The following is an 11,957-nucleotide window of genomic DNA, read 5'->3' as shown; positions in this document are numbered from 1 at the left end:
CGGAAAATTTTCATGCCTGAATAGGTCTATGGTCAGACCGATGGGAAGCTTGTCACACCCATTGTTGGAGTGTCACAGTGTGCTGTAATCAGAAAACCGTCGGGTGCCATGATAAATCGACTATCAACTCAGGCAGAATATTAACCCAGACAGTTCATTGTTCGTGTGCACAGGTGGTTCACAGTGAACCCATACTCTATGATCATAGAGTACGAGATCTTTGATTAGATCTGCTATATAAATCATTCGCGCCGACCGGCACACAGTCGCAGTTACATGTAGGTCCACTACATCAGGTTTTCATGTGATACGTGCAAGTGACTTCATACACAAATTAAAGTACTGCTGCGCAGCGCTGTTGTTCAAATTCATCACTACAGACTCAATTGTGTGCTTCCTTCACTGAGGTAAACATTGGTAATACAGTAGACTGTAAGTTTAACGTGAGTATATCCATACCAATGGCTTTTATGCTATATTGCGGATGAAATTATTGTTCTTGTTCTTGTTCGTGCTTGAATATATATAGAGTGAGATAGATCAGTAACTCGGATTGTTTTCACAGTTAACTTGATATGTTCCTGGCGTGTCAGTGTTGTAAGTACTCCCAAAATTAAACTGGCAGGCATATTATCAAAGGGTGATTTGAAAACAGGTTATGGGTGGGTAAGGTCCCCTTTTAACTGTGTGCAGGAAACGATGGAGGTGTGCGGAAAAATGCTGATACTGAGCGGCGTGGCAGTGGCCGCCATGTTCTTCTTCTCCCCCGCTCATGGTGCTATGATGTTGTCACCAGGTCAGTTACTCGCTTACTTGCTTTAAAAAAAAAGTGGGTTTTTTTGTTTGTTTTTTATTGTGCAGTGTCTTACATCCAAAAAAGGTTCTGTAAAAACGGAAGGTATGAAACAAACTTCTAAACTTTCGTTGATAATTAAAGGCTCTGAGTGTTACAATGCTACACTCTTCAACAAATCTGGTTGTTGTTACAATGCTACATTAAAAGGTCTTCAAAAATCTGGTTGTTGAAACACAGCAGTCAGAACCCGCCACAAAGAGTTGTTTTACGCCCTAGGGGCATGTGAGACGGGGAAAAACCGGCTTCAGTTGTAGGGGAAAAAAATCAAAAAAATCTATACATACAAAACGAAGCGGGGGGGGGGGGGGGGGGGGGGGGGGGGGATAAGTAAAGGCCTACGCGGCGGCAAGAGGAGGCCTGGAGTTGGCTGGGGACTTATTGGGTACAGTTTAATTTTTTTTTTTATGTCGTCGCACGAAGTCTAAGGGGAAGAGTGTTCATGTGCCGAGAACAGGGAATCCGTGACTTCTTTAGTTTCAACCCGTAAGATCCCTAAACTGATTTCACACCATACTTTTCGTCCTGTACACACAGCCACTATCACAAATACTGTCCAATCACTCATGTCCACACCAACTCTTCGCCGACGACACACAACTCAGAAGTTCTGGCAAGGAAACTGAAATTGATACAGCAAAATACCGCATCCAGACATGTGTTGAGGATATTAAAGACTGGATGTGTGAAAACAAACTGCAACCGTCAACCACGACAAAACAGAAGCCATGCTCATCAATCAAACATCAAGCAAGACAGTCACCCAATCGTCCAACTCCTTGCTAATTTGTGACGCCACAATAGTTTTCACAGATAAAGTAAGAAATCTCGGTGTTTAACATTGATAAAGAACTAGCATGAAAACACAAATCAACCACATCTGTAAAACAACCTTTCTAGAACTTAGACGCATTAGCTCAATTCGCCACTTTCTGTCCACCGAAGCCACCAAAACGCTTTTTACATCATTCGTTCTGTCACGCCTAGATTACTGCAACTCACTTTTGTCAGGTCTTCCCGCCTATCTGATCAAAACACTTCAGCATGTCCAGAACTGTGCCGCGAGACTGATCTCAGGCGCTTCACACCATCCCCCTTCTGCAGCAGCTCCATTGGCTACCTGTTGAGGCCCGCATAAAATACAAACATGCATGCCTGTGCTACACTGCCATCCACCATCCTATCTTTCAGACCTTCTTCAACTGTACAGACCCGCTCGCCCGCTACGTTTCCTCCAACTGAATGATCTCCTTACCGTCTCTCACTATTCCCGCTAAAAGATGTAAAACCAAAGGCTGTCGCTCTTTTTCGTTCTTTGCTGCTGTAAACTGGAATTCCCTGCCCACTCAGATTCGACTCGCCCCCTCATTCTTTTCTTTCAAAAAACAGTTAAAAACTCATCTCTTTAGTCTTCACTGCAACTAGGAAAACAATTCTCCCCCCTTACATTGTGTAGCATTGTAAATATCCTGGCATATTTTAAAAGGTTTTCATTTTGGTATTTTGCTCTAATGAGCGTTTGTTTGTGCCCGCACGTGCCAGTGTGTGTGTGCGTGTGTGTGCATGTGCGCGTAGGTGTGTGCGCGTGTCATATATGTGTGTGCATGTGGGAAAGTGTCCCATCATTGTGTAGGGAACCGTCTGAGATTGTTGTTGATTATGATAGTCATTAGAATTGTGTATTGTGTACGTGATTGTGTTGCATTTATTTAAAGTTTATTTGTTTTTAAATGTGAAATTGTTGCTGTTCTGATTAAGATTATTATATCTCAGATTGATTTAAGGCGCTTACCGTCGTTGTGTATTGTTGCTGTTATTAAGATGATTATATTTAAGATTGTAAGGCGCTTAGAACTATTTTAGGATTTGCGCCCTAGAGATACCCTTATTATTATTATTATTATTATTATTATTATTATTATTATCATCATTATTATTATCATTATTATTATTATTATTATTATTATTATTATTTAAGTTATTGAGACATCCCAGTGCACTAAGGGATTTATAGAGCAAATCGAGAAAATTCATTATTGAACGAAGCGCATAGCGCTGAGTTCAATAATTATTTTCGAGATTTGCTCTATAAATCCCTTAGTGCACTGGGATTGTTTCAATAACGATATTGTCGGTACCGCCAGAGAAAAAAGAAGATACAACACGCACATTTTGCTACGCGCATTTGAATAGGCATAACTGTGTGGTCAGGTCGTATAGAAGATCTACTTTTGTGTGGGCTGTCTCGTGTGTTGTGCTTTCATCACACGCAAACTCTTGTTTTAATTTCTGTTGGTAAATTCCAGTGTAGCGTTAAGCTAAACAGTGATGATCTTTCTCTCATTTGAACTCGGAGAAAGGACTGTGCTTTCAGTTATTTGCGGTTCGAAACCTTCATCGAGCTTCGACAGATTGACTGTGCAGAGTTGTGCCCCTTGCCAAGGTCGACGGAAAGCCCATTTTCAAAATAAACGTGGCATGTTTTTCGTGTGGTATCTTCCCTCATCGGGGAGTCTGGTACTAAATATGAACGGTAAGAATGCTCTGAACCCTACACGTATTATATCCCCATCGTTTTATCGTTCACATTTGCCTAACACGTTTATTTGCTGAGCGGGATTTATGTCGTCTGCTAGGCTATTGCACTGAGTCTCATTTTAAAAACAAAAATTGCTCGTCCCGTTGCACTGAGTCTGCACACATAAAGAAGGCTGGTAATAAGTCTTATATGTGTTAAGAACGTTCTAAACCCTACACGTTTTCGATTCCGATTGTTCTTGCCTTAAAATAAACGGAAAGCATTCATTTACTGAACAGATGCAGTCGTATTTCAGTGTAGTCTGCTACGTGCTGATCTAGCTGCGACGTTATCGGAATAACACTTGTGTTTTCTGTTAGCTGCTGGGAATTGTACACTAACTCATCATTTGGTAATGTGGATAATAAGGTACATGCCACCAACATGGCATAATTATGAGAGGAATCTTCGCAAGTCGAAACTGAAAAATTAGACACAGCGGGTTCTATTTTTAGATCAGTGCAACTGTGGGCGGCACAGGCGCATGCAATCTGTCAGAAAAAAACCACTTCTGCTTTAATTGAAAAGCAGGACATTTATGGTCATAATCATTGGTATTGTGGAGAATATAAGCTACATGTCACCTTAATTAATTCTGAGGATGAGAGTACAGTCTCGCTTTGGCAAAGGGTGTAAGAATACGCTCTGTGGAAAAGTTAGCGCACTCCAGGAGTGCGCTAACAGATTTAAGCGCATCGCCATTAGCCAATCAACTGGTTCACATCAGTCATGTGACACCAGTACTTACTGACAATTATTATTATTATCATAAAATAGCCTGTGTTAACTGTATTCAAACTAAATATCAACTGTGCTAAACGAAGTGTGTACTAGTATCGTTTGGCCGTTGTGAGGATATATATAATGCATGTCCCAATATAACTAGCTCCTGTAAGGTCCTAAAACTCAAGTAGTCAGCCAATCAGTGAGAATGGGGACGTCACTATCAGGGCTGAGGTGCACGACAAAGTTACCAACCGGGTGGGAGCCAACCTCGGTGTTAGATTGGTTGAAATTGAGATTTTGTTGTGATTTCAACGAATCAGACCCCGCGGTTTGTTCTCTCCCGTTTTCGGTGGCACCCACTCTCGGTTCGTGCACCTCAGTCAGCCAAGGTCGCTGTGTCTTGACAGGTGCTTGCCCGGATGGAAAGCAGCCCGGAGAATCGTGGTCATCTGGTGACTGCGGGGAGTGCACCTGTTTAGCACCCACCGACTGGATGTCCGAGGGAGGCTACTCCTGTGCCAGGTAACGCCGTCTTTTCTTTTATCACCAATCCTAAATATCTCCGAACGGAATAGTTTCGATTATTCCAACAGCTTTGTCTATCCTTAGCGTATTACGACTTTATTCAGTTATTCCCCGGAAAAACAGAAATGGTGCAGCAAAAACGGTTTTTTTCCGGGGAATAACTGAATAATGTCATCATCCGCCGAAGCATCTTTTTTTTTCCGCAGCAAAACATTTTACTGCGGTAAAATTGAAATAAAGAATGCTGCGGTAAAACGGTGCTGTTGTTTTAATACTGCAGAAAAACTTCTTAAATTTTGTCCGCGGCATTTTGTACTTGCTCATTATAATATTTGTGCATATATACAGGGGAACCCCCCTTTTAAGACCGTCCCAATTTAAGACTCCCGTCTTATTAAGACCTTGATATTTCAGAAAATGTCCACACAGTGGAACCCCCCTTTTAAGACCTCCAAAACATCTGAGAAAATCAGGTCCTACAAAAAAAAGTTAGTCTGAAAATGGGGGTACATTTACAGACGATGTACACTTTTTTACAAGCACGCCACACAAAACAGACAAGACCGAATTCTTTCATTTAAAAAAAATTATATAATTGAACAACCAAGGAGTAATGACAAACAAAGCAAAGATCGAACGCGGCAGCGACAATTTAGCTAGAGTATGTCAAACGTGACAACCCTCGAAAATAGAATTCACAACAATTGTGAATCAGTGTCAAAAACGCGTGTGCCCTCCGTTGTGTGCCTGGCATTCAACACATCGTTGGCGCATGGCGTGGATCAGGTTGCACATGAATGCTCTGGGAACTCCATTCCACTCCTGCTGGAGCCATTGCAGCAGTTGACCCAGATTGGAAGGAGGAGGGTGATGTTGCTGTACCCGACGACAAAGCTCGTCCCACATGTGCTCGATGGGGTTCAGGTCCGGGCTGTTGGCTGGCCGCAGCATCCTGTTGACCCTGGCCTGCTGGATGAAGGTGTTTATAGCTGCAGAGCGATGGGGAGGTGCGTTGTCATCCTGAAGAATCGCACGAGGGCCGATTGCTTGGAGGGCTGGAACGACCAGGGGTTGCAGGATCTCATTCTGGTAGTGGACACCGGTCAAGTTGCCCACTACATGGTACAGAGGTGTCCTTAGACGTGTGCCGATCCCTCCCCAGACCATCACAGAGCCTCCGCCAAAACGATGTCGTTCCAGAACAGCGCCTTCTGCGAAGCGCTCTCCGCGACGCCTCCACACTCGGATGCGACCATCAGCAGGTTCCAAGCAAAAGCGGGACTCATCTGTAAACAACACCTGAGCCCACTGCTGACGTTGCCACCTCACATGTTGAGTGCACCAGGCTCGGCGAGCTGCTCGGTGATTAGCAGTCAGGGTTGTTCCTCGGACTGGACGCCTTGCACGCAAGCCAAAGTTGTGTAAGCGGTTTCGGATCGTCTGACCACTAACAACAGTGTTGGTGGTAGCTTGTAGGCGTTACCAAATGTTGTTTGCCGTAGCCATTCTTTGTTGCATGGCCTGCCTCTTAATGAAGCGATCCTCTCTTTGTGTGGTGACTCTGGGCCGACCAGAACGTTGTCGCTCCTGCACTCTTCCAGTTGCGTGGAATCTCTGTTTTAGTCTGATGATGACAGAGGGAGCCACTGCAAGCCTCCGGCTGGGCCACTTGCCTGGCAGCAACACCGTCTTGTAGCCATCCTATTGCCCTTCCTCTATCCAAATCGCTCAGTTTTCTTCGTGGGGGTATGTTGCTACTGTGCATAATTGTGTCAGCGTGTCAACCTTTAAACACAAAGCTGGTGAGCGATGTTCATAGCCAGGACCCTGTTAATTGTAGCACGTGCATCACAACCTTTTGCCCTGGCATGCGTTCCGCAAATTTCATGGGGCTATAAAAACACCCTTTTTCTTCCCAAATGCAGAAGCTTTTGAGAAGTCCCACAAAGGGAAATAACTCTGCCTGCCAAACAAAATTCTAGGTCGAGACTCATTGCTCATTTGTTAATTCAAACACATTAATCTTTTAATTATTATGTCGATGGTAATTTTTGGGCAATTTTTTATAATTAGATCCGTTTTTTCAACCGATCCTTAACTGTTTTTGAAGAGTGTATGATGATTACGAGTCTAGAATCCCCGACATGTGTTTGTATATATATAGGATTATTTAAGGATGTAAATTGCTTTCACGAGGTCATGCAGATCGAGACCGTCGCGATATAACCTTGAACGGTTGAAAACGACGTCAAACACCAAATAAAGAAAGAATGCAGATCGAATAAAGAGCTTACTGCCCAGGTCATTGAGGGTGAGAAAGAACAATCCATTGTGTGACACTGACGACAAAAGCCACACCCAACACGCCTTTCTTTCAATCGACATCAGTCATTCACGGATATGAGGGCCCCAAAGGATTTAAAATCGTGATCGTGATTGGCGATTTTTGACCTTTTTGTGACCGTGATTGCCGAAATTTCCATTTCTGTGATCGTGATGGGACTTTGCCCGTGATCCGTGATGACAAAAAAAATCAAGTCTCGTGATCGTGATCGTCATTTGTTTTCGTGATCGTGATGGCATTATTGCAAAGCATTTTATTTTCAACGTAAATTTTTCACAGCTGTATCACTCTATGATCCTCTATTCGTCAAGGTGTTCGTGATCGTGAAAACAAAAATCAAGGTAACTGTGATCGTGAAAGCTAAAATTTCCCTTCCCGTGATCGTGATGATACCCCCCCCCCCCCCCCTTTGGGGCCCTGGATATGTTTAGCATCATGTATTACAGGCCAACTGCATTTTACTTGCAGCTGCCGTTGGTACGAAGCTTAAACCAGCCATGCGTTGCTCAGAATCACAATAGCCCGCTCAGAGAAAAGTCTATGCAACGGGCTCACAACGAGGCAAATCACTTCACGATGGCGACGAAGAAAGCACGATTGCTGCGAGATATGAAAAAAGTTGTACTTCTTAAACTAGTAGACGATTCGGTCAGTGAAATCGTCAGAGTGAATGTAGTTATGATGGGAAATTTAGCTGGGGTAGTCCCTGAACCTTGAAAAGCGGTGGATCCCTCGGGTCACGTCGCAAACCACGCCGAGAAGATCGAAACACGCTACACGGCATCGCAGTGTAAACACCGCCGCCATCTTGGATAACGCGGCGGGCGGTGTAGTATACCAAAGCCGCTCGCCGAGTGCTTCGCGAGCGCTTTCATGCACTGGCCCAAGAAACGGCTTTTTGTCATTCGCACTGCGAGCGACCGGCCGTGGCGAACCGCTCTGGGCAACTCGTCTCCCACTGACGCCCCTCCTGGAGGGTCCCGGGACCCCCACTGCAGAGTTGTAGAGGGTCCATGGACCCCCACTGCAGAGTTGTAGAGGGTCCCAAGGGTCCAAAAGCCGAACAGTCCCGGTGTACTTATAAAACATTGGGGTCACACATAGCCTCATAGGGTACTGTGAAGTGTCTTTTTCATTAAAATATTCTAGGACATGACATTCCAACACCTTGATGAATGGAACACATACACACTGACACACCCACACACAAACACGCTTTCCACTTGACTTCCTGTCCTTTGTATTGTCATGTGTTGTTGTTTTTCTCTATAAACATGTAGGAATGAGAATCCAAATCGTATACAAGTCAGTATTGGTGTGCCTCTCAGGGTGTTCATTTAGGGCCTATATTATATGTGTGGTTTTCGTGTGTGCGGTGTGGTGTGTGTGTGTGTGTGTGTGTAGCTTTACGAGAATGAGAACTTAGATTAATCATTGTAAGGCAGCCCCCAGAATAAAACAAGGTACGCAAAATATTATGCAAAAATTACGACACTGTTACCTTCACGTTACTTTTGGACAGGTCCATTTGTTTCCGATCAGTTGGCATAGTGGTTGCCGAAATGTCATCTTTTGAACTTTTATGTGACCGATCTTTGGAAGTTTTCTGACCCCTTAACAAACGCATTTTGTTCATACCGACTCGAACCACTGCTTAGGTTTGCATCCTTGCAGATACGGCAGAACATTGTCTGGTCTTGAAACCTTAACCCAGTGAATGTGGGTTTTTTTCCACTCCGCCTGGAGGGTCGAACTCTCCCTGTTGGTGGTGGTTTGCCTTTTCCGTCCATTGCTTCGCTGGACCTGTATTCATTTATGTTTGCTCACCGCTGAAGTCGCCCTACATGATTTTGCCCGAGCAACCAGCTGTGCTTTTTAGTACATAACCTTTGCCGGGCACAGTTACTTTTGCATCGCATTCAACATATGTTGAACCTCCTTTCCGATTTCCTTCGCGCGTGAAATTGACATAGATGCTTGCACGAGACGTATAGTACTGACTGTTTGAAAACCGTACTTAAGGTACGCTGTAGCTGCCGATTGCAGTCTGAAAAAGTATGTAGGGCCTACGGTACGCACGACAAAGGAAATTTAGTGCGTCCAAGGACCCGCTCTTTTAAAGTTAAGTGCGTCCAGGGATCCCCGACATAAATGTCTAGTACGTGTTTTCGGCTTCTATACTGTAGTGCGTATAGGACACAGGGGCGCGCACTCTGGGGAGCCCTGCTTAAAACGAACAATCAATTGTGTGACACTGACGACCGGCAAATCCACACAGACACGCCTTTCATTCAATCAGCATTTCACATTATTTCTGGCAGAATGTATTACAGTATCTACTTTCAGTTCAATGTGGTGAGTGCGCAGTGCACGGACGGACTGAATCCGTTATTACTCGACTCATCAAAACCACACCTGAAGAACCTTTCAAACAATCGTCATCAGTTGCATAGCCGACTCCCCCGAAATCGGCGTATGCTGCCTGACTGGCGGGGTAAAAACGGTCATACACGTAAAGAAGTCTTACTGTGCAAAAAGAAGAACACTACATTTCCCTCTCCCCAACCCGTTTCTGTTCAAGTAGGCGACACCGACATTTTTTTCTCCCCATCAGCTAGAAACCTTGGATTCACCCTTTCATCTGACATGACCCTTAACAAACATATATCTTTAGTCTGTAGAGCAGCTTATTTTGAGCTTCGTAAGATCAGCACCATTCGCCACACACTCTCCTCTTAAACAACTAACACTCTTGTCTGTGCCTTTGTTCTTTCTAAACTCGACTACTGCAACTCTCTTCTCTCTGGCTGTCCTCTGTATCTCCTGCATAAACTACAAAAAGTCCAAAACTCGGCAGCACGCCTCATTCTCAAAGCACGAAAACGAGATCACGCAACACCACTTCTTCGCACACTGCACTGGTTACCTATTCAAGCCCGCATTGACTACAAACTGTCCACCCTCTGCTTTAACTTCTTTTCTGGCTCGTCTCCTGCTTACTTCTCTGAACTCCTCACCGTCTATTCTCCAGCAAGACAACTCCGTGCCTCTTCTGACTGTCGCATCCTCACCATTCCACACACCAAAACCAAAACCTACGGACAACGCACTTTTACTTTCTGCGCACCCACACACTGGAATTCTCTCCCCTTTCACATCCGCCACTCTCAGTCACCCCAAGCATTCAAACGAGCACTTAAAACGCACCTCTTCAAGAAATACAACCCCTGATTTTGTTTTCTCAGTCCATCAGTAGGCTACATGTAGTGTATTTGTTGTTTTAGTGATAATGTGTATACACATTTAGGGCTGTTTTTCAGTATTAATAACATGTTCTGTTTGATTAAGGGTATTCAGCTGGTATTTCCTTGTTTTTACTACCAATTTTATTCATGTTTTTATTACTTAATTAGTGGAAGAATCTGTTGTAATGTACCGTATGTTTGATGGTGTACGCTTTTAATCAAGCGTTGCTGACTATGAATGTAGATGTAAATGCTTGTACATGTATAACCGTGTTTTCCCCCGAAAGCGGCGTATGGCTGCCTAAATGGCGGGGTAAAAACGGTCATACACGTAAAATTCCACTCGTGCAAAAACACGAGTGTACGTGGGAGTTTCAGCCCACGAACGCAGAAGAAGCAGAAGAAAAACCGTGTTTGAATTTTAAATGTGTCAAGCGCAAAGAGCATAATTGTAAAGTTATGATGTTGCGCTATATAAATGCTCATTTATTATTATTATTATTATTAAAAATCCACTCGTGCTAAAAACATGAGGGAACGTGGGAGTCTAAGCCCATGAACAAAGAAGAAGAAGAAGAAGTTGCATAGCCTACATTATTTCTGGCATCATGGACTATATTTGTTTATTTCCAGCTGTGGCGTGTACTCCATCCAGTTGGACAATCCCCAGTGCTACACGACCAAGGAGACACCTGACGCATCTTACCCCCAATGCTGCAATATCGCCGTTCGATGTCCGGGTGACGACGGCTACAACGAAACGTATGCAAACGGCTCCAACTGAGTGGTCAGCTGAGAAAAGGTACAAAGCATCAGCAAGCAAAGAAGGAAATAGCCCAACAGAAAAACAAACTCCAAACATTGAAACAAACGAAACAGAATTGCAGCTGATTTTGTGCAAAATAAAGCAGTTTAACAATTTGCTCGAGTGCGTGCAGAGTGTGTGAGTGTGCGGGCGTGAGCGACTGAGACTTAAAGAAAAAGAAAGACTGAGAGACCTTATTTGACGTAAGATAATCATCTGACTGACCTGCAACACACACACACACACACAGTATTGGCACGCATTACCCCCCTCTCTTGGGACCAGTCAAAAGTGTTCATGTTTTTCAGGTGTTATCTTACGTATCCTCTCATGGGAGGCGTCTTCATACTGGAGGGGCTTGAAATCGCTAGTACCACAGTATTTGCCACAAGATGATTGTTCACTTTGTTACGATTTGGTTTGAGCGTTTTTTGAAAAGAAGGGTCGTCGACCAGTATGGAACAACACTGTTTGTCATCAATTTCACGAGTTTTCATTCACAAACACCTGGGAAATAAATCTCATGTTCCCCATGCAATAAATCCCCGGTTACCATAGTTGCAGGAAGCAGGTAATACATGGATAATGAAAAGCAAACCCAATAGAAACGCTCAGGGATTCTTCGGCTCTTTTCATTGGCGTTTCCCCAGACCTAAACAGACGACACTGCTTTGCAAAGTTCCAAAAACGAACTGGCAAACTGGCAAAAGTAAACTTAAAACAAAAAACAAAACTACTTCATGAAAGGTCATAAATTCATCACAAAACAAGAAGAGCAAACGCTCGATCGAGTCACTTTCGCAGTTCTGAATATTATATGAGGCATCAGATGGACAGGAAGAAATTGCTATTCACAACACAATGAGTCACGTTCACATAAA

At 43.9% G+C, this 11,957-nt stretch overlaps 1 protein-coding gene across 1 annotated transcript; it reads left to right on the top strand.

Annotated features, from left to right (window-relative positions):
* The first annotated feature begins 250 nt into the window (after positions 1–250).
* On the top strand, positions 251–11,192 carry LOC138967167 (uncharacterized). The gene is made up of 4 exons (XM_070339677.1): positions 251–407; positions 694–796; positions 4,565–4,679; positions 10,905–11,192. Exons 2-4 carry the CDS (start codon positions 700–702, stop codon positions 11,053–11,055), a joined length of 363 nt encoding a protein of 120 aa, XP_070195778.1. The 5' UTR covers positions 251–407; positions 694–699; the 3' UTR covers positions 11,056–11,192.
* Positions 11,193–11,957: the final 765 nt, after the last annotated feature.

This window comes from Littorina saxatilis, linkage group LG5 (assembly GCF_037325665.1).
Source record: "Littorina saxatilis isolate snail1 linkage group LG5, US_GU_Lsax_2.0, whole genome shotgun sequence".
In the NCBI taxonomy this organism is placed as follows: domain Eukaryota; kingdom Metazoa; phylum Mollusca; class Gastropoda; order Littorinimorpha; family Littorinidae; genus Littorina; species Littorina saxatilis.
The sequence above is the reverse complement of the archived record's forward strand: the minus strand, read 5'-3'. Positions and strand labels throughout refer to the sequence as shown.